This window comes from Pseudopodoces humilis, chromosome 3, assembly GCF_049639895.1.
Source record: "Pseudopodoces humilis isolate 2021_Gansu_Grassland_sample_001 chromosome 3, ASM4963989v1, whole genome shotgun sequence".
Classification (NCBI taxonomy): Eukaryota; Metazoa; Chordata; class Aves; order Passeriformes; family Paridae; genus Pseudopodoces; species Pseudopodoces humilis.
Window position 1 is genome coordinate 7458937 of NC_142202.1, and position 19967 is coordinate 7478903.

The 19967-nt window shown below is 41.7% G+C and overlaps 1 protein-coding gene across 1 annotated transcript in view; it reads left to right on the plus strand.

The window, feature by feature from the left end:
* The first annotated feature begins 772 nt into the window (after positions 1 to 772).
* PCSK2 (proprotein convertase subtilisin/kexin type 2) overlaps positions 773 to 19967 on the plus strand; it is a 101110-nt gene continuing 81915 nt past the window's right edge. The window contains exons 1-2 of the mRNA XM_005525503.3: positions 773 to 1175; positions 19307 to 19411. Coding sequence (XP_005525560.1) covers positions 999 to 1175; positions 19307 to 19411 — 282 coding nt within the window. The 5' untranslated portion in view covers positions 773 to 998. The remainder of the gene's footprint in view (positions 1176 to 19306; positions 19412 to 19967) is intronic.

Sequence of the window (19967 nt, forward strand, 5' to 3'; positions counted from 1 at the left end):
ATAGTTTTGCAGATGGCAGATTACAGAACCGAGCTCCCATTCTTTTTAGGCGCTGCTACCTCTGCAATCCCACCAGTGCATGGAACACTCTCAATCCTTGGCTGTCTCAGGGCAGGGAAGGCCCAGGTACTTTCCTGCCAGTCATGCCTGGGGATGGCTGAGGGAGCCCGGGCACCTGTGTGTTCCTGAGCATCCTGCCACTACAGACTGGGAGTCAGGGCAGGGTGAGGAGCCCTGAAGCTGAGGATTTCCTCTGGCTTTGCCCTATCACTGCTTGACCACCTCCCTGTCCCTTTGCTTTTGTATAAAGAGGAATAAAGGACAGGTGGCTGATGGCCCTGTGAGCAGCTGGCGCAGGGTTCTGGCTAGAACGGGAGGTCTGGGGGGAACTCCAGGTATTTTGTGCTCGCTGGGTCGAAGAGAGAAGCCGGGTGCCGGCCCCGGCGGTGAGCTTCTTGCCAAAGTCTTTCGTTCTCCTTGTCTCTACAGCCACCCGCGTATGGGCTCCAGCTCCGGGGTGCCTGCCCCCCTCAGCGACCTTCCCCCTCAGCCCCCGGGGAAGCGCAGCCGGAGGGGCTCGGCACGGCCGGGCTGGAGGTAGGAGGGGGCAGCTGCGCGCTGCACTCGGGGGGTGCGGCTTTGTAGGGGCAGGACTGTGGAAGGTGGGAGCGAGGCGTGGGTGGGGTGTTGGGGAGGCGTGCGGAGCGTTCCGGGAGCCGCGGGCCGGGGCGATCCTCCCCCCCATGATTGGCAGCGCGGCGCGTCCCCCCCCTTCCCCTGGGCTGGTGCTGCCCCTCGGCCGCCGCGGAGCACGCATCCGCACCGCCCGGCCGGTGCTCTGCGCGCTGCTCTCCTCTCGCCTCTGCCGGGCTCGTTTGTTTTAATTTTTTTTAATTTTTTTTTTTTTTTTCCGCCCTCCTCCCCTCCCATCTTTTGGGCGCTTCCCCTCTGGCCCGCCCGCCCGGCGGGCTGCCTCCGCGGGCGCGCAGCGCGGGGCCATGCCGCCGGGGCCGCCGCTGCTTCGGGGCTCCCTCCTCCTCCTCCTCCTGCACTTCCTCGGCGCCCCGGCCCGCGAAGCCGTCTACACCAACCATTTCTTGGTGGAGCTGCACGACGGGGGCCAGGCGGAGGCCGAGCGGGTGGCGGCGGAGCACGGCTTCGGCGGGGTGCGGAAGGTAAGCCCCCCGCGCAGGGCCGGAGCGCTGCGGTGCCCTTCAGGCTGGGCTCAGGGCGGTGTCGTGCCGCCGGCGTGGGGCGGCTCTGCCCGCCGCTCACCTCAGGGAAGGGACGGTGCCCCGCTGTGCCCGCCTTCATCCCCGCTTCCCGAGGGGCTTGGGGGATAGCGGCGCCAAGAGCCATTGCAAGTGCTGCTCGGCATTGACCCAGCAGGGTGGTTATCTTGGACTGGAGGGAGAGAGCGGAGTTTCCCACATGGTAACTCGGTGCCTTTTGACTTACTATGTAAACATCCTGCCATGGAGGAGCTCCCATCCTGCGGGGCTGGGGCTGCCGCCTGGGGCTCCCTGAGCGCGAGTGGAACGGATCGGAGCACCTGCGGGAAAAAGGAAAAACCTCATCTCCATGGAGAAGCCCGCACACAATTTAAATAGAAGATTTCATTGGGGTTTTGACACTCAATTTTTGATGCTGGTGGATTTCTTAATATCCCTGTTATTCTCCTAGAGAACTAGCATGACCCCATGATAAGCAGTGAATCCTTTCCACTAATGAATATAAGTTGGGAAACTTCAAGTGCCATTGGAGGTTGTTTTCACTCCTGAGGTCCTAGGAAAGCACACATAGCCAGAGTGGCAGGTCCCCTCCCGGCTCCTAGAGTGTCCACCTCTGCTAGAAATCTCTCCCATTCAAATAATAATCCGACCCCTAAATATTTTAGGGTACCATAAGACCTGGGGTGAAAACGGGGAGAGGCGGATAGAGCGCCCTGGTCAATACAGCTCCTGGCAGACTTGCTTGGAGAAGTGCGAAAGGAAAGCGGGCTGTGAGCGTTACTGCTGCTTGTCTTTTTTCCTTTTCCTGGCAGTTATGCAATAACAGCCTGGTCCTACATCCAAGGAAATGAATGATAATAGCACCCTGAACTTGAATGAGTGAAATGGCTTTAAACCTCGATTTAAAAGTAAAAATTAAAAAAAGCATATCGAGTGAGACTCCCTCCCTTAGGTTGCCTCGTTTCAACTCCAGTGGGAGCTTGTTAGAGAAACGAGGACAAGATCATTGTTGCTGTGACCACAGCTAATTCCTGCTCTGATAAGATGCTTTTGTTTTAGGCTCACAGCCTTGTGGTGATAGCAACAGAAGTGGGCTGCTGATACATTTGGGAAAGGATTCATTGTGGAGATTAGGTTTTGTTGTATGATATTTAGATAGTTTTTTTTTTTGTCAACAGTTTTCCTCTTCTAGTCTCTTCCTGACTGTGCTCCCTTCCTCCCGTCCTGGAGTTATCTGACTGATAAGGCCTTATGAGGACAGAAGGGTATGCTCCTGCATAGCTCAATTTCTTAGGACTTTTGCTAGGTGCTTTCAAATGATCCTGTGGTCCAAGTGGGGAGGAGACAGGGAGAGAGAGAGGATTTTGTAGGATGGAGAAATGCAACTTCTGGGCTATTAGAATCCTCTCCCCTCTTCCGTGGTTGTCCCCAGGATGCCTCAGCCCCATTAGGAGACATACAGCTTCTTCATGGAGATCAGCCTTGTGAGGAGAGGGCTGCAGGGAAGTCCCTCGGGTGTGCAGGAGGAGGGAGTACCTGCTTTCCAGGACACGAGTGTCTCTAGGAATGAAGCCCAGCAGAGCCATGTTATGTGTGGGTCTGCTCGTGGTGTGGGGCAGCAGGTGGCTGCAGTGGGTCCTGTACTCAGCACATGCTGTCTCAAGTTTTCTGGGTTATACTATCCCGATCCCATAAAAGCTAGGAAGCTCCCCAACCTTCCTCCCCGACTGTAGGAGGAAATAGCACCCAGCTTTCTGCAAGGCAGTAATTTCAGGCAAGAGGAAAAGTTGGTGGGTTTTGACACTTTCCTGGATGTGTTGGAGGATAATCCGTGAGAGGTTGATAGCAATCTCTGTCCTTAATGGGGTTTGGGTGGTGGTAATTGGCCGCTAATAGAAGCTTGTGCCATTTATCCAGCGGCTCCTCAGTACTGCTGAGGAATCTCCTCTGTGTTTTGCTATCATCAGGCTTGTCTAGCAGCCTACAGTCTGCAGACTCAGCTTTCATGGCGATATCGACAGTGCAGGAGGCTGAACGTGGCCGTGTGTAGAGACACACAGAGCTGTTAGTGGGAAACTCTCGAGGGAAACTACTGTGTGTAGATATGCTGTCCAATGAAATATTCAAAAAATACTAGCACCCCCCCCCCCAAATTACATTACAGAGAAAAGTGATCTTTTAGGTGCTTCAATGACACATGCTGTTTGGATGATATATTGAGTTATTTACTTAAAGCAAATCCAGTTAACTTTGCCCGTATTGGAGAACAGCCATGGTCTGCAAATAATCACCTTTATTTCAGTGCAGGGACTTTCCCAGTAGGAACACAAGAGCAGATTTCTCTTTTTTAATTGTGTATATTTTAAGATGTGTATGAGAAAGATTTCTTTATGCCTGTTAGGGTATCACAGATCTCTTTTAACATGACTTTATGGGAGCTGTTTTTTAAATTATGTATTTTGAGTGCACATGTTTTCTTCCCCAATAACAAGCAATCTTTGAGCAAGTGCATATTACGTTTACTTAACAGCAGATTTCTGTAGAAATGCATGAGAAAGCATTGACTTTAAGATTAATATTATGGACTGCATGATGCGATTTCTAATTGATTCTTTGGCTATGCTTCCTACCATCATTCTGAAACCACTACAAGACATCAGGTAGGCTAAATGTGTGCTTTAAATTCAGTGCTTGATGAATTGATTAAGAAGGGCTTGGTGCTTACATAAACAGGTGCTTTTGTTTAGGTCTAGGATCCTAATGTGTCAAAAACAGTAGTCAGTTTTTTAATCTTCCCTGAATGAATCCTAGATACATCTTTGTAATGCTGGTTGTGCTCTTTGATTTTTTTTTTTTAATATTTGCAATTTTTCAATCAATTTTTACCTGCTAAAATTGATTCTTTGTATTTCTGGTGAAACAGATGCTGTGATAAAACATACTTTTTTCTTAAAATGGTTGGTCTTACCATCTTTGAGCATTCAGGAGTTGTGAGAATGCCCCCCTAATATTGTAAGAACTGCAAAAAGAGCAAGTTTTTGGTTTCAGTTAGGGTTTTTTTCCCCCGTTTGATTTATTTGCCTCCTGGCATGGCTGTCACCAGAATACATTTCTTAATGCAGACTGAAAAAAGCTGCTTTCTGACCTTGCCTTGCAATTCTCAATTAATTCCTAACAAGGAGAGTTGGAAGATGCATTTAGAAAGGTCTTCTATTTGGAGATCAGAGTTTAGGCATCTCTTTCCATTTCATCAACAACAGCAAGACTGAGACAATCTACAAAATGCCACCATAACTAAAAGGCTAAATATTCTGCTTCTAGTGGCATTGAGGTGAAGGGTTTTAAACAATTAGCATTCAATGGCCTTGTATTGTAAAATAACCATAGATTTGAAAACATGGAGAATTTTATGTTTAGGTTGCCTAAAGCTGGTCTATGTTTTCCTTGATGTATCACCTGATCCCTTATCCCTCTAAATTTTGCAAAACTCAGTCTACCTCTCACAGCTGTGTCTTCTTTGCATCCTGTTTTTTGCTCAGGAGGCTGCTGGTTGAGGACCAGGCTTTGTGGAACCAACCAGTAATTTCTTGATGAAACACTGTGAGCATTCAGGTTTTCTTGGTTGTTTTTTTTTTTTTCCTTTACATTGCATAAATACAGACTTATCAGAAGCAAATCTTAGCAGATAAAGAAGCTATATTTCTTACTGCAGCAGCCCACTTCCCTGCATTTGGGCAGGAAGCCTGTGAGGTGGGAGTTGATGTGGTGTAGAAGGCAGACCAAGAGGAAGAATAATGAGTTTGCAGCCTTGGGAATGCTTTGCTGGGATTTCTGTCAGGGATCTGGAACATTTCATCCCAGGATGCACATACTAAAACCTCAAAATGCCCCTGCCCCGTGCAGATCAACCTCTAAATCTGGAAAATAGGTGTTTGCCTTGCTATTTATTTATTAATTAATTATACTTTGTGTTCTGCCTTGGATGCATAAGCGGCTCCAGGAGCAAACACTGGCTAACTTAGAGCAAACAAAAAATCCCTGTTACTTAAATGTAATCAATTATGCAAATGAAAGCTGTAAATTAACAAGAAGATTTGTAAATCACAGGCTCAAGCACATCCCCAAGCCAGCTCTTTCTCTACCAGAGACTCAGACTGTTGGCTGGTGGTGAGTGCTCTTTTTGAGCTGTAAAATAATCACCTTGTCATATTTTACACTTGTTTGAGTGTAAAACCATAAGGTCAGTCTCCCCTACTGTAGATCCCCACTATAATTACTTCATTACTGTTTTGAGTATGTGGTGTAGTTGTTTCTTGGCAAAACATGCAGATTAAACCTTGCCTTTAGAGATTTTTTGTTTTCTTCCTGAACTACAGCTCAGTAAACAGAGAGGTATGGGATTCTGGCTGTTTATGAAGCTGCCTGCATTTATAATTTTATTTATTCCATATTGTTTGGACCCATTTGTGACATAGAATGTGTGGTAGACACCTAGAAACAGCATCACAAGTGCAGTTCTTTTTTCACCTGTTTATTTTTGATGCTGCAGCCCAATGGGGAATGGGAAGTTATTTGTTTTAATTTACATTATATTTAATTTTGCCAGTGTCAAGGAGAAAACATCTAAGAAGTGGATGGTCCCAGCATACCAGGACTGAATGTGCTGTGTACTAGCCTGTCTCCTGTCAGCTAGCCCACAGTGCCTGTCAGTCTGGGCTCTCCTTCCTTCTGCCCAGAGAACTTTCTTGAAGATGACTCTTTTGGACTATTCCTGGGCTCTGCAACATACAGATGGATGAATTGCCTCTGTGTGTTTGACCTTTGGGATCCCATATGCTGTAGCTCTGTCTGTGATCCTACTTAAAGCTCTCATTCCTCTAGGTAGGCTTTCCAGATGCTGAAAGCAGTCTGAGGCCATTATTGACAGGGAATGTGGACATCTGTAGCTGTTAACATACCCAGAGTTGAATCTGTCCCTGACCTTCATCTGCAGAGCTGTGCAGCTAAAGGATAGCTGCTTATTGCAGGAGTCCCCTGCTTTGAAGGCCTGGGTTTTTGCATCAGGCCAGATGGACAGATCCCACTGTCATGCCCAACCAGGCCCAGATGGTTTAGGGTACTGCAAATGAGGGAGGGCAGTTTGTTTGTAGTTTGGGAGTTCAAATCCAGATTGAAGTCCTAGACCAAAAAGAATTATCAATCCACTCCCAGATAGAAATGTTTCCTTCTGAGATCCTGTGGCATCCTCATCATTTGTTTATTAGCGGGCAATTGGTCCCAGAGACTGACTCTGCTGCTTGGCTCCTTCAGAAAGGGACAAAGGTGTTTGGTTTTGTGTTATCTTTTTGAAAATCCAACTGTTGTGTGAAGGTGAAAGATAGCCTTCTGTCTTCTTCACAAAACGTGACAGGTGAAAAGATACAAGACCCAACCAACTCTTAGGAAGACTTTTACTGCTCTAACTATACTGATGTGGTTAAAATGGAGAAACAAACCCAGTGGCAGTGCTGTTACTATCAGTGTAGGAGTACTGACATGTTTAACTCATTCCAAGTCAGAACAATATTAGTAGAAATTGAATTTCTGCTGGAGCTTTTAACAGTAAGGCCAGTAACAGATTTCAAAAAAGCAAACAAACAAAACCAAACAAAAGCAACAACAACATAAGAGCTTCTAGACTACCTGGAATAGTTATGCTGGCAAAAGTTACTGCTTAGTGTAGCTAAACAGAAGTTTGCATGTGACTCTTAACCTCATCCGTCTATGGAGTTGTTCAATAAAAATTGATACATGCAACTCAAGTTTCAAATGCTTGTAATAAAGCCGTTATAAAGTAGTTGCCAAAACGTAGGTAGAATTTATCTGGTGGGTAATTTCCATTAGTAAATTCTGAGAAATGTCCATGCCCGTGGAAAATTCGGTGAGCTGGAAATCATGCCAAATTGTTAAAATGAATGATAAAGTCTGCCAGTTCTTATTAAAACATAGCTGGGAAACCCTTTTGTGCAGTTCCAGTCCACAGAGTGGGTGGGTAGTTTGTGTGAGCAGTAATAGCAAATTCAGTGGTGTTAATAGATGTAAAATTTACCTCTGTCCTGCAATGTTATCCCAGTCATCAGAACCCCTGTTCTTTTTTTTTTTTTTCTTTCAACTTTTCCAGATAATTAAATGGGTCAGGTCTCTACAGGATGCTGCTGCATGGTGGCTATAAATATTGCAGTGAGCAGCCCAACACTTCTATCCATCCATGCCTCTGGCGGGAGGAAGCTGAACTGCTCAAGTATTTGTCAAAGTCTAGTGTGTTGCTGTTGTAAATCAAGGCGAGCTCTGCATTTAACTCTCATAAGTTCATTGGAAAAGCAAACCCTATGCTACTGAAATGAAGATTTAATTTCAGCTCAGCAGGCTCAGGCCGTGTTTTGTGACAGAAAGCACCGTCCCAGAGAGCTGAATTCGCTGTGTACTGTGTGAAGTTCTGTGTGGCTGTGACACACTGTTTATCATGCGGTGTGAAACACAGTTTGGTCACAGATTTATGACAGTAGCCCAGCAGTGTAACTCAGCTGCACTGGCTGTGTTCAGCAAGGACTTAAAAAAGAAATAATGAGCTTGGCCACTCTCTCCATTTATACACTGTGATTATAAATAACTAAATAGAGTAGCGATAGCTCTTTCGCAAGGAGTGAACTGGGATGTTGTCCTGTATTATTTACCTTCTCAAACAAAACTTCTGTGGAAATGTTACATTCTTAACTACTTTGTCCACAGAATGCAAATGGAAATAGTGACCTCAGTGTTTACATCAAACCTGTTGGCAAATGTGTCCCAGATACTCATGACTGAACTAGATTATTTGCTTACCAGATGAATTAAATGGTAATATGTCAGAGCGGCTTTCTCCAAAGAACAAATCTGTGAAAACCTGAAACCCAGCAAATATATATTTAACTATTATTATTATTATTATTAAGTAGAGAAATTTGCTGTTTCAGATGATTGTTGGATACCAAACTAGAACCAAAGAGGTAAATATTCTCCTTATATGGGTAGTAAAAGAGGTGTAATACAGCCTCTCCTTTCTTGATGACAGAGGATCCTTCTTTCTACCTATTCATTCTTTATGAAAAGCCAGTGAAACGGAGGAATGTGATTCTGAAATCTACTTTGTGGGTGAGTACTGTCTCTGTCACCCACTGTGCAACACCAAGTGCAGCAAAAGCTTCTTTTTAAGGCTTTTAGCTGCAGCCAAGATATGGTGAATTAGCTATAACCATGACTGTTGAATTCCCATTAGTCCCAAGGGGACTTCATGCTTCCCTGTATTGATTAATTTTAGAACTGTGTTTCAATTGAATTTAGCTATTTAGAAGTTATTTTGAGCCAGCTGTAGGTGGAACTGTCAGTTCAGAATTTGGGTGAAGTAGCAAAAATCAGAACTGGAACACATTTGAAGATTTGGAAGAATTGGCTGCTAACATTGATGGAATGATGGTCCTGGATTACATCATCATCTCGACAGCATTTCCATCTTTTGATTTTTATATTGCCATTAAAACCCCCAAATTTCGCAGGCAAAGGTACTTTTCATCTCTTAACGGTAAAACCATTCAATTTCTCCTACAATGAAGATATAGTTCAGAAGAGAGCCATGTCAGAAAAGTAAGTGGATTTTTTTTCTCTTTCTTTTGATAGAGATTAAAACACCCAGTATGATTCTGTAAAATCACTTTTTTCCCCTTCTAACTGAACATATATTATTCATATTAAATATATTGTACCTTGCTAGAGAAACCAGGTTTGCAGGCTCTAAAGGATGAAATGCTGAGTGATTAATTAAAACTCTACATTTTCCCTGCTTGACTAATGCCACAGGAGCAGGATAACATATAAGCACATGCTGGACTGAAAACAATTTCTGCCATCAATAAACTTCCATCATTTATTAATTGGCAGTAAAAGACTTATTTCACAGATGCCTGGCAGGTCAGTGAGGGAGGTCTTGGGAGGAAGGGTAAGAGGTGGTGTTGCTGTTTGCCTTCCTTTCTCATCATTATTGCTAGGTTTAAGTCATCCTTTTTCTTTTGTCTACCACAGAACTCTTGACCCCACTCAGAGCAGTTGCTCCTTGTTGTGAAGTGACCATTATGCTGTTGTGTCAAGAGCCAACAGGAGCTCTCTGCAGGTTGTGGTGGTGTGAGTAAAGGATTTGCCTCTGACCTGATCTTGTAATAATGAGGATTAACATTTGTGACTTCTCCTAGCAGAATCAAGAAACTTTACAAAAATAAGGAGAATGACAGTGTTCCAAAGTGTTCTCTTTTCCTTGGCTCTGCTGAGAATGTTTTTCTTTAAGCTTCCTTCTCCTGCTTTTCACAAGCCTACTACCTTATGTTAAAAAAGAAAAAAAAAAGAAGAAACAGTGTGACCCTTCTGTCATTTAATGTCACAGTTTTGTTTCTAATTGTTACCCATCGGCTTCTCTCCCATAAAGCACATGTTTTTCTCAAGGAACTGACTGCTTCTCTAGCAGCTGGAAGACTTTTTCAGCATGGTGTAATAACAGAAACCTCTCTGTGAAGCACTTTCTGTCTATCAGCTTTTGCTTGGCAGCCTAGCATTAAACAGACACGGAGTAAAAAGGAAAGAGTAAAAGTTTTGAATTGCAAGAAAGGTCAGATCTTCTTCAAGTGTCGGTAAGAGCTAGCATCTTTGCATTAAAGTAACTTCTGTGCCTTCTTGAGTAGCTCTTGTCAGTAACCAACTAATTTTGCTCTGACTTGCTCTTAAAGCTCTGCTTCATTCAAGCTTGAGTTCCTCACTGTGCTTTTAGATGCTGCATGAGCTGAGCACATGCACACATGTTTATGTAGCCACTTTATGTGAACATAGACTTAAAAATAATCCCAAAGTGCCCTACTGAAAATCAGGATCTCAGTGTTTAGAAGTGTCTTGCCCAGTGCTTAGAAGTGTCTTGCCCCTTCTTCATCTGGGAGGTTTAACTATGGGTAATTTTTGCCTGGGGCACACTGCATCTTAATGTTGTTTTTTAAATAGCAGACTTTAGCTCATGGCTTTTATTTCTGTGTTTCTGGAGCTGAAGTGGCAGCAGGCTGCTGTGTGCCAGTCAGCCTGTTTGGTTACATGCTTAAAAGGAGAGATGGGCTGTAAATCAGGAGTGAGGCAAAGTGGCCTTTTGTGAGCAGTGCTAATAGCTGTCAGCAATATTGATCTATCTCAGAAGTATACGGTGGCCATTTAAATTTGCAGACTCTAACTGAAGCAAAATATTTTTTAAGAGTTTTCTCTAAGGAAGATGTACTGATAAAAGAGAATTCCATCTTATATTGCTTAAATATATTACAACATTTAACAAATATTTGTTGCTAAAGAGGTGCCTGATTGCACACAGATATATTACATGTGTATATATACCCATTAATATATGTTTGCAGTGGCACTTGGCATTTTACAGTTAAGAGTTTCATATCACAGTCTGTAGTGCTATGCAAACATTAATTAAATTGATCCTATCAATAAATAAAATAACTAAACTAAGAGTATGCCATTTTACATGGGAGGCAACTGAAACAAGAATTACAGCTCTAATTGCTTAAGATTCTCCTAATATAAGAAGATACTGAAACTCATGTCTTTGGAGATTTAGTTCTGGTTCTGTCCTAGAGCAGAGCTGCTACTATGTGAAGCAAGAGCAGAGGAAAATAGCAAAGGAAATGGTCATGGGTTGAATGATTTTGGAGAGAAGATTGTTTGAGGTGTGAAAACTTTTACAGAATATTAGCATCTTGAGAAATGCTTTGAAAACACAGCAGAACATCAAAAAAGTGACAGGATACCCTGAGGAGCTCCATTGCTCCAAGCAGGAGACAGGCACTTAGAGCCAAAATTTTATTCACCTCTGTTAATAGAATGTAGAACTGGCAAAGCCGATTCTGGATTACCATCCTTTTCCCCTCCTTTATTCTTTCAGCACTGACTGCCTCAGGCTAAATGAGTTATGGTTAATTAACCGGGTCAAGTACTGACCAACTGTCTGTAAAGAATGTCTGGAGTCTGATTTCTACTTGTCTTCTTTTCTCATTTTTGTTTGTTTTGAGGGGGAGGATATGTTTATTCTCTTTATTTTTGGTCCTTTGTTATTGTCTTGTTTTATTTTTAGGGGGTGGTGGTATTGGTTTTGTTTTAATGGGATGGTAAAATTCTCCCAATTTGTGTAAAAAATCATTTTGTGTTACGCATACCTGCTTTAAGAAAATGTAATTGATTCCCCTTCTGGTGAAATCATATTTACTTAATTATTCTAAATGATGTGGATGTTTATCTGTTGTTTGTGTGGTTGTTATGGAGTTGTGTAACTGAATGATTGGAGAGGTTGTCTCCTTTTCCCAGTGGTTGATTGTTGCTTCTAAAAATGACAACACAATTGGTAGATGCTCCCAGTGATTTTTTTGGTGCTGAACTCCAGAATGTCTTCTGGTGCCCAGGGCTTGACTGAGGTGCTCTTCTTGCACACACACAAACACACACAATATTTATGTAAGAGGGCAAAATGATGATTGCTCAGCCTTCACTTCAGCCTCTCAGCCAAACAATAATAATCACCTACTCCAGGTAATGACAGTCTGGATTAACTCAATCCAACTTGAGGGCTGGTTGTATAAGCAGCAACATTCTCCTTGAAATCTGGGAAGCATGCTGCTTTCAACAGGGCATCTGGTAGAATTGATAATGGTGTTTACAGTTACTGGGGAGTAATGGATAAAACTCTCTAAACTCCCAGATCCATTCCCATAAACTAGAATAACCATTTTTAAAGCGTCAAATGGCTTCTCCAATTCACTGATAAAACTATCAGTAAATCCAGAGTAATGTCACTGATGACTTGTCTGGCTTTATGTGCTTGCATTTCAGGTGCTCTTCAGTGACAGGCTTAGCAGTGATACAGGTACAGTAAAACCTTACACCTGTGTGATTCATTCAATTGCAGGTCAAATTCCAAATATCACAAACTTGTAACCAAATCAATGGGGCAATGTTTTGTAAGTGCTTGGAAGCACTGGGTGGGGTAATGTAACAACAAAAGTGATGGGAAATTGACACCAGCCATTTAGTATCAGAATTGATCTACCTGAGCAGCAGTGCTTCTCTTAAAGACTGCAGAGTGAAAGAGCTCCTGGGGCTCAGCTCAGCTTGTATTTTAACATGGCCACCTCATATAAGTGAGGTGAATCATGCCTTGAAAGGGCCTCTTTTTCTTTTGCCATGAATTGTACAGGGCATTCAGATGAATTCCATGTGGAAATACTGGACATGTAAGTGTAATAGCAATCCACAGCTGGTTCAGTTTCTTTCATTTACTTCCAGGTTTTTATTAAACACCTCATGTCCAGCTGTTGAGGAGACTGTTTAACCTTGTTCTTGCTGCATGCAAGAGGGACTAGGCAGAAGGCTTTGTTTCATCCTTTTGGATAAAATAAAATCCAAAGGGATATATTCTACAAAGTCTTTGGACATCGCTTTTGACTTTACACTGTTTCTAGAGGAAAAGATATTTTGCTGTGGTGGTGAGAAAACCTCTCAGAAGCCATTGGAAACTACTTCCTCTGGCTTGAGAAGACGTAATAGAACTTTTTAAGCAGGGTTGCTCTGTGTTCTTACAGGATAAACACTATTCTGAATAACAGTAACAGGTGGCCTTGTTATCATGTTAATATTTCCAATATTTGTTTAAAATATTGTTTGTTAAATAATAAATACAAATACACAATTTATTTACAATATTACAATTGACTTTTATATCTCTGCTTAGTCTTGGTCCCTTCTTATACCACCCGTCGCTGATTCCTTTAAGAGCTGGTTGGATATTTATATGAAACAGACAGCACATGAAAATGTCTAAGTCAGGCATTTATAAATTAATTTGTAAGAGAATGTTTCACTTTGTGTTGATGAATTGATTTCACAAGGATGATCTGATGATGTTTTAATATGAAATGTACCTTTTATGAGTGTTGAAGCTATGAGTAGAACACCTCCTGCCAGATTGGCCAAGAGAAGCAGATTAGACTTTAGTGGAGGCAGGTGGCAAAGACACAGGTACAGTGAGAACTGAGCCAGGAAGACTGAATCATAGCACTTAGACCTGGGCCTGGCTGTGCCAGTGTTTCGGGCTGTTTGGAGCTTGTGCAGAACCCTGGCTTCACCTGAGATCCTTATTTTGAGCCTTCACAGTAATTATATCACATAAAGGAGGACATGTCAAATCCTTGCCAGGGGCCATGGGGACACAGTAGACTGGATTTCATGTTGGATGATCTCTGGTGCAGCTTTAGTCCTCTGTGCTATTTCACATTTCTCTACCGATGTTTAAATTAATCCTTTCGTGTTTGTGCTTTGTTCTGTGTCATTTCCGTGCCCGAGGCTGCCTGTGTTTCTAGCTGGCTCCTCTCTTACAGGGCCCTTGTCCCTAAAGTGAGTGAGTGCTTTTGACTTCAGACTTGGCTCCCATCTATGTATTTAAAGGCAAAATGATTTCTAATGCTAATTGGGGTGAGGTAAAGTTAAAGAGTTTAAAAATTCATATTGAATATTTATAAGCATCCTCAGTGCATTTGGTGAAACTGGGATGAAAAGGTTTCTAATTTCTGCTGCGAGGTACTTTTGTGCTTCACTTACAATGGTAACTGAAGGTGTGAGGCCTGTAGGGCCTGTGAAGGCTCCAAATACGTACTGGATTTAGGTCATATTTTCTGATGGTGTAATTACTGAGCAGTAATGGGATGAAAGAGCTCACCTGTGCCAATTTATGGTTCCTTGTGAAAGTCAGGAGTCATGCTTGAGCAGTGCTTGGACTCTGTGGGGAGAGATGTTTTGTGTCATACTTCTTAAAAAAGAAAAAAATTAAATTATTATTCAGGGGATGGGTATATTTCTTTTCCTTTAGCCCCAGTGTTTGTTTGAACTCTCACATCCATGGCCACATATCCATACTAAGGCAGGCAAGGAGCTCTGGGGAGGGTCTTTGTCAGCCTGGCTGAATGAGGGATTTCTGTGAATCCCATTCACTGACAGATCCATTTATGCTGATTTTAGTGACCAGAAAAGACAGTAACTTGCTATGAATTGCTCTTTGCTTGTATTTATAAATGATTTTGCTCAAAAGAAAGTTGTTGCAGACTGTTGTCCCAATTAGTAACTTGGAAGAGGAACCTTAACAAAAGATTAAAGTAAACTAGTTTTAGAATATTACAGTACTGGGGAGAAATAATTGGAAATGATGCACAAAAGCCAGCCATGTGCTGTAGGGATTCTGCATTATGTGAAACAGTGTGAAAGGCAGTATGGGAAGGCTGGGCAGAGATAGTTCCCATTAAAACAAGAAAGGGCAATCCAGGTTGTTCTTAAGCTTTTTGTGGGCACCATAATATATGTAGAGCTCTGTACTGAGCCAGTAAAACACGATGTTAAAGATAAGGAGCCAGTAAAATTTATATTAAAGATAAGCCTTGGAACCAATGTTCTTTATTTTTGCATTGTATATTACCTCTTAAAACTAGTGACAGGCTGTGAATACTGGACCTCTCCCTGAGAGCCAGATAAAGTATTGATGCCACTGGCTTCTTTATTTGATATTGGTACTTTCTGAAGAATTTATTGCTGCTTCATAATACCTTGGCTTTTCTGGTCAGGTGATGCTGATGCTTGTTTTCAGTGTCAGTTCTGCCCAAGGTGGTCTCAGTTGCTGCAGTTTTAGAATGAGGAACAGTGTCTGATTTTAGTCTTTCTGTGGCTTTTCTTTAAACTTCTGCACTGCTTTGCAGTTGATATTGATTTCCTTTGCTTTGTGACGGGCAGAACTGCAACTGGTGTCACTGTGCATATTGTTCAAGGCAAGAAAGAAGGGCAGTTTGATTTTCTCTGTCAAGTAGACAAGGTGGGATGGGAGCCATCAGCTCTGAGGGAACTGTGTGTGCTGCCCCATCCTAGATCAGGTGTCTCTGAGGAACAGACTGCTTTATTACCTGATTTTTCTTTCTCAGAGCAGTTGAGGGCTCAGCAGTGGACTGTCTTTTTCTCCCTTTCAGTGCTGGGGAATGCCTGGGCCTGGCAGGGGAGAACTGTAGTGTTTACAGCCCTTCTTCCCAGCAGTGGCATCTAGGACAGCTCAGAGTCACTCCCTTTCCTTTCTGGGGAGAGACTGTAAGGAGGAGAATGCAGAAAGTTGGAGAACCACAAATTTAACTTACTTATTTTTATTTCAATAATAATTACACTTCAACTTCTGTGGTTCAGCAGTAGCTTGAGAAGCAGCTAAGATATCTCAGTTGAATTGGTGCTAAAACTGTGGGTAATATGAAACTTTTCCTGCTTCTTTCTATACCAAATGGTACATACTAGCTGTTTTCATAGAATCATGGATTGTTAAGTTTGGAAAAGACCCTAAGATCATCAAGTCTATTTTGTTTTCAGTTAAGCCTCTTCCATTGAAAGTCTTTCCTGAATTTAGTTGATCACTGAATTTTTAAAAGTTATTTTCTGGTCCACATCCTTCAGGAAAAGGGTTAAACACATTTCATCTTTGCTTCAGAAAATGTTACTAAAAACCACAAGGAGGCTGCAAATATGTAGAAAAGGAGGAGACAGGTGGATATAAAATGTTTTGCTCTACTTGCTGTTTTGTATTTGTGATTCTGGCTTTGCTTGTATGTATTTTTCACCAGTACTTTTATACAAATATTGTGAGTAATGAAGTGCTTATAATTCCTGAGATTCTGAAAGCCGTGCCTTGTAATGGACAATACTTATACATCAAGGCAGTAAGTAGGCCCATTTCTTATCCTAAATAATCCTCCTCACTTGAATGTTAAAGTGCTTTCCAGTAATTAGTTATCTTAATTGCTAATTTTTTTTGAGGGCAGGAAGCTTTGCTTTTGTCTTGCAAAAAGAACCTGAGCCACCAGGCTGAGTGCATTATTGTTCCGTGGTACATGCTGAGCCTGCTGCTGCCAGAATAGGAATTTTACTCCATAAAAATTCCAGCCTTACCACTTCAACATTACAGAGCAGATACTGCTGATAACATTTTGGAGTCTTTAACAGATCTGTTTTCATTTCACTCCATTATTTGCACTGTTCATTTCACTATTTGCTCCTTTGCTGTAGCTCCAAATCAAAACAGCCTTCCTGGAGTGGCTGATAGTGGGAATGCAAATCCTGCTGTGAGCTACCTGTGCTCTCCATTTGGTTGCAGCCAAGAAGTTACTGGCCTGGTAGCAGGAGTCCCTCAGAATTGGAAGTTCCAGTCATTTTTTTTTTGTGGTATTCACAGATCTCAGTGCAAAATCCTCACCAAAGCTTGACATTTTTGGCCCTTTCCCTGGTGTCTGATTTCTCCCACACGTATGTTCATTGATTTCGAGGATTTACTGCGTAGTTTGGGTTCTTCCTGAAAATTGCTTTGTTTCTGCTAATAATTGCTCACAACCCACAGTGCTGCATCACATAATCTTTCAGCTATTGCTTCACTGAGCTGCCTTCCTGGGTGTCCTCCTCTAGGTTTAATTGATCCTGCGTGAAAAAAACATCTGAATCGTAAAATATCCGAGTTCCTCGAAGATTACTGGGATAATACTGTGGAAAGAGTGGAATAATCTTGGTCAATCTTATTTGTGACCTTGTGCATAAATCTGGTCATTGTTGTATTAACTGTAATTTCTTATGGTCAAACTTGAATACACCAACTTTAAGAGGTTACTGTATACAATGATGTTTCATGCTAAGAGGTACTAGAAACTAACCTTATATGTAAAATAAACAACAAATATCTGTTATATATTTCCAGACATCTTCAAAATTGCTTAGACTAATCCTTAATGGAAGAACATCAAGATGAATATTTGACTGGATTTGATTTCAGTGGTTGATACTGAAATAAAAGGAAGAAAAGCAAGCCTGATTTCACAGAGAGAATTCAAAGTTTAATTGGGCCACAGACAGCAAAGGATGGTAATGGATAGCACACCAGGATGGATTTCAAGCTGTAACTAATCTGCCTATTTAGATTTTTTCCCCCCCTGCATGTTTTTGAGGCATAAAGTAATGTATCCAATGCGGGGGAAGGCCCTTTTCCTGGAGAGCCAGATCTACTACTAAACTCTGGATTATGTAAATACCTGATCACCCGGTTGATAAAGATGTCAGATACAAGTTTAAATGTGAATCTGCTTTTTAAAACAATTACCTAAACCCAGGCAGAATTTGAGCTTTCAGAGCTCTGACTCAGGGTATATACAAAGTGCAGGAGACTTTTGTGGCCTCTACTGTGAGCTTTCATAGCCTTCTTTCTCCTTCTACCTCAGCTGTTGTATTTTTCACAGGTGTATGAAGCTGAAGTTAAATATCCTGATTATTCGCCCAGAAAAGCTCTCCAGTCAGCCATGCAGATCAGCTCCAGGGAACCATAATGATTTTGATGAAATCTCTTTAACCTTTTATAAATACTTTAAAAGAGGTCTTTTTATCAGAACAGAATAATTTTGATTTTTTTTTTAAGTTACTTCACATTTATGTATCCTACAGAATGGAACTTTAACATGAAAATTAAATGCTTTCATTTCAGTGATAGTAAATGTTTCAATTAACATTAAAAGTTACTTTAAAGAAAAAGAAAACTCAAACTTGAATACTCATTTTTGGAATGACCAGATTTTAAACATTCAGAATTTGCTATGTTCTATTTCCACACTGCTTCCCATGTATAGTAAAATACGTTTGTGGAAGTGATAGATTGACTGAAATTGGACATAATTTCATGGAACATAATTTATATTTGTGCACTGCATATACCTGTATACAGGAACAGAATCTGTTTTTTGGCAGCATGATGCTTCTACCTGTATTCAGCTCAGGTTTTCTTAACATTGTTTCTATCCAGACATCAAACTTGGTATTTCAGTAAAGAACTTTGAACTCCTGCTAAGATGTTTATGTTGTCATGAAGTATAGATAATAAAAAGTAGAGGAACAGGCTGTCATAGCTGTTCTAGAATATCTCTTTTAAAAAGGTGTTTTACATGTAGTGTAGTTGAACCTTTGAAGTTGAAATATTCACAGTATTAATGTTCCCAACCATTTTTTTCAACTTTTGCAAGAACAAGCTTAGTTTAAAAATGTGCAGTTACTTGCTTAGATTTAAATGTTCAATTGGAATGTCGTTATTAAGTTCAAATTGGGAAAGAAGGACTCATTTGAGCTTGAGGTGGAGCTTCCTAATCAGGTGCTGGAAGTGGGATGCTCTTCTCCTAACATTATGTCTTTTAGCCTTTTAAAAGATAATTGTCTAGTAGCTTTCCAGTTGCTCTCTGCCAGTCCTGAGGAGAAAAATGCATTTAATAATGGGAAGCCTTCCAGAGGTGTTTGCTTGCTCCGTAAATGTCTTGAACATTAAAGGTGCAGAACACTGTTCCCATGTGAACACTGAGCTGCCTGTTTTCTTAATATGCTTTGTATGTTCCATTTTGGGGTGCACAGAAGAAATTCCAAGTATCTTATGTTTCTGAAAGTGGAAATCTCTCTTCTTCCTGCCTTCCATCTTATGGTGTCAGTTTGGGTATGTTACAGAAGTTTAGCAAAGCATTTATGTTAGGCCCTCTTAGTGAGGGATGCTCTCTGGAGTTTCAAATATTTTGTAATTAATTTTGTTCTTTTATTCTGTCTTTTTCAGGAAATAGGGAATGCTTCCTCTTGTGATTTGGGGTGCCCATCAGAAATAGTGACACTGTTGACCTTAAATGTAGGGTGGAAAGAGTACCAAGTGTATACAAGTGGAGTTACGCACTGTAAGCCTGTAGCAAACAACTTTAATGCTGCTGGGTGCACTTTTCAAAAATAACTTAGGAGTGGCATTCTCAAGAGTGATTTGGGCTCTTTGGTATAACTCCTCACAAATCTTATTGTAGATTCCAGAATCACTTCACAAGTAAAAGTTTTTTTGTCATCCTTATTTACAGCCAATAGCTTCATGTTTTTTGTTTTTTTTTTTCTTCTCTCTTCCTCAGCTCCCTTTTTTAGAATCTGGATACTTTTTTTATCACAATGGTCTTGCTAAAGCCAGGAGAAGACGCAGCCTTCAACACAAGCTTCGTCTGGAAAAGGACTCCAGGGTAAGTGTTTCATCATTATGTGCAGCTGTTATGTTTTCTTTGTGACACAGACAGTTTTTTTGAGATCAGGGTGATGATCAAATCTATGGCTATGATTATGGGTTTTTTTCCCCCATCATGTTTCAAACTTGGTGGCTTCTGTATGCACACACTTCCCAAACAGCCTCAGCTTTTATTTTTATTTCACTGTTAGTCATACATTCTCTGAGGTGTATCCTCTCTCCAGTAAGACTCAGTGATGCTGTAGTCTCCAGGGCATCTCTGTGCACTCTGTAATGTGGGAAGAAGCCATCTGAGGTACATCTCCTGTTTGTCCACTCTGTGAATCTTGCTACCCATGGGTTATTCAGCCCTGAATTGTGGTATGGACGGCAGCACTTTCTCAGCAATCACCACAGATGCCCTTCTTCTCAGGGAATAGAATAAACACCAGTTACTAGAGGAGTGTCAAACTTGAGTAGTTCTTTTAGAGGCTCTTGATTGCAGTCTACTGTGCTCAGTTTCCAGAAGCATAAACCTTTCAAACAGGAGAGAAAGGCCCCTTCTGTGGAAGGCT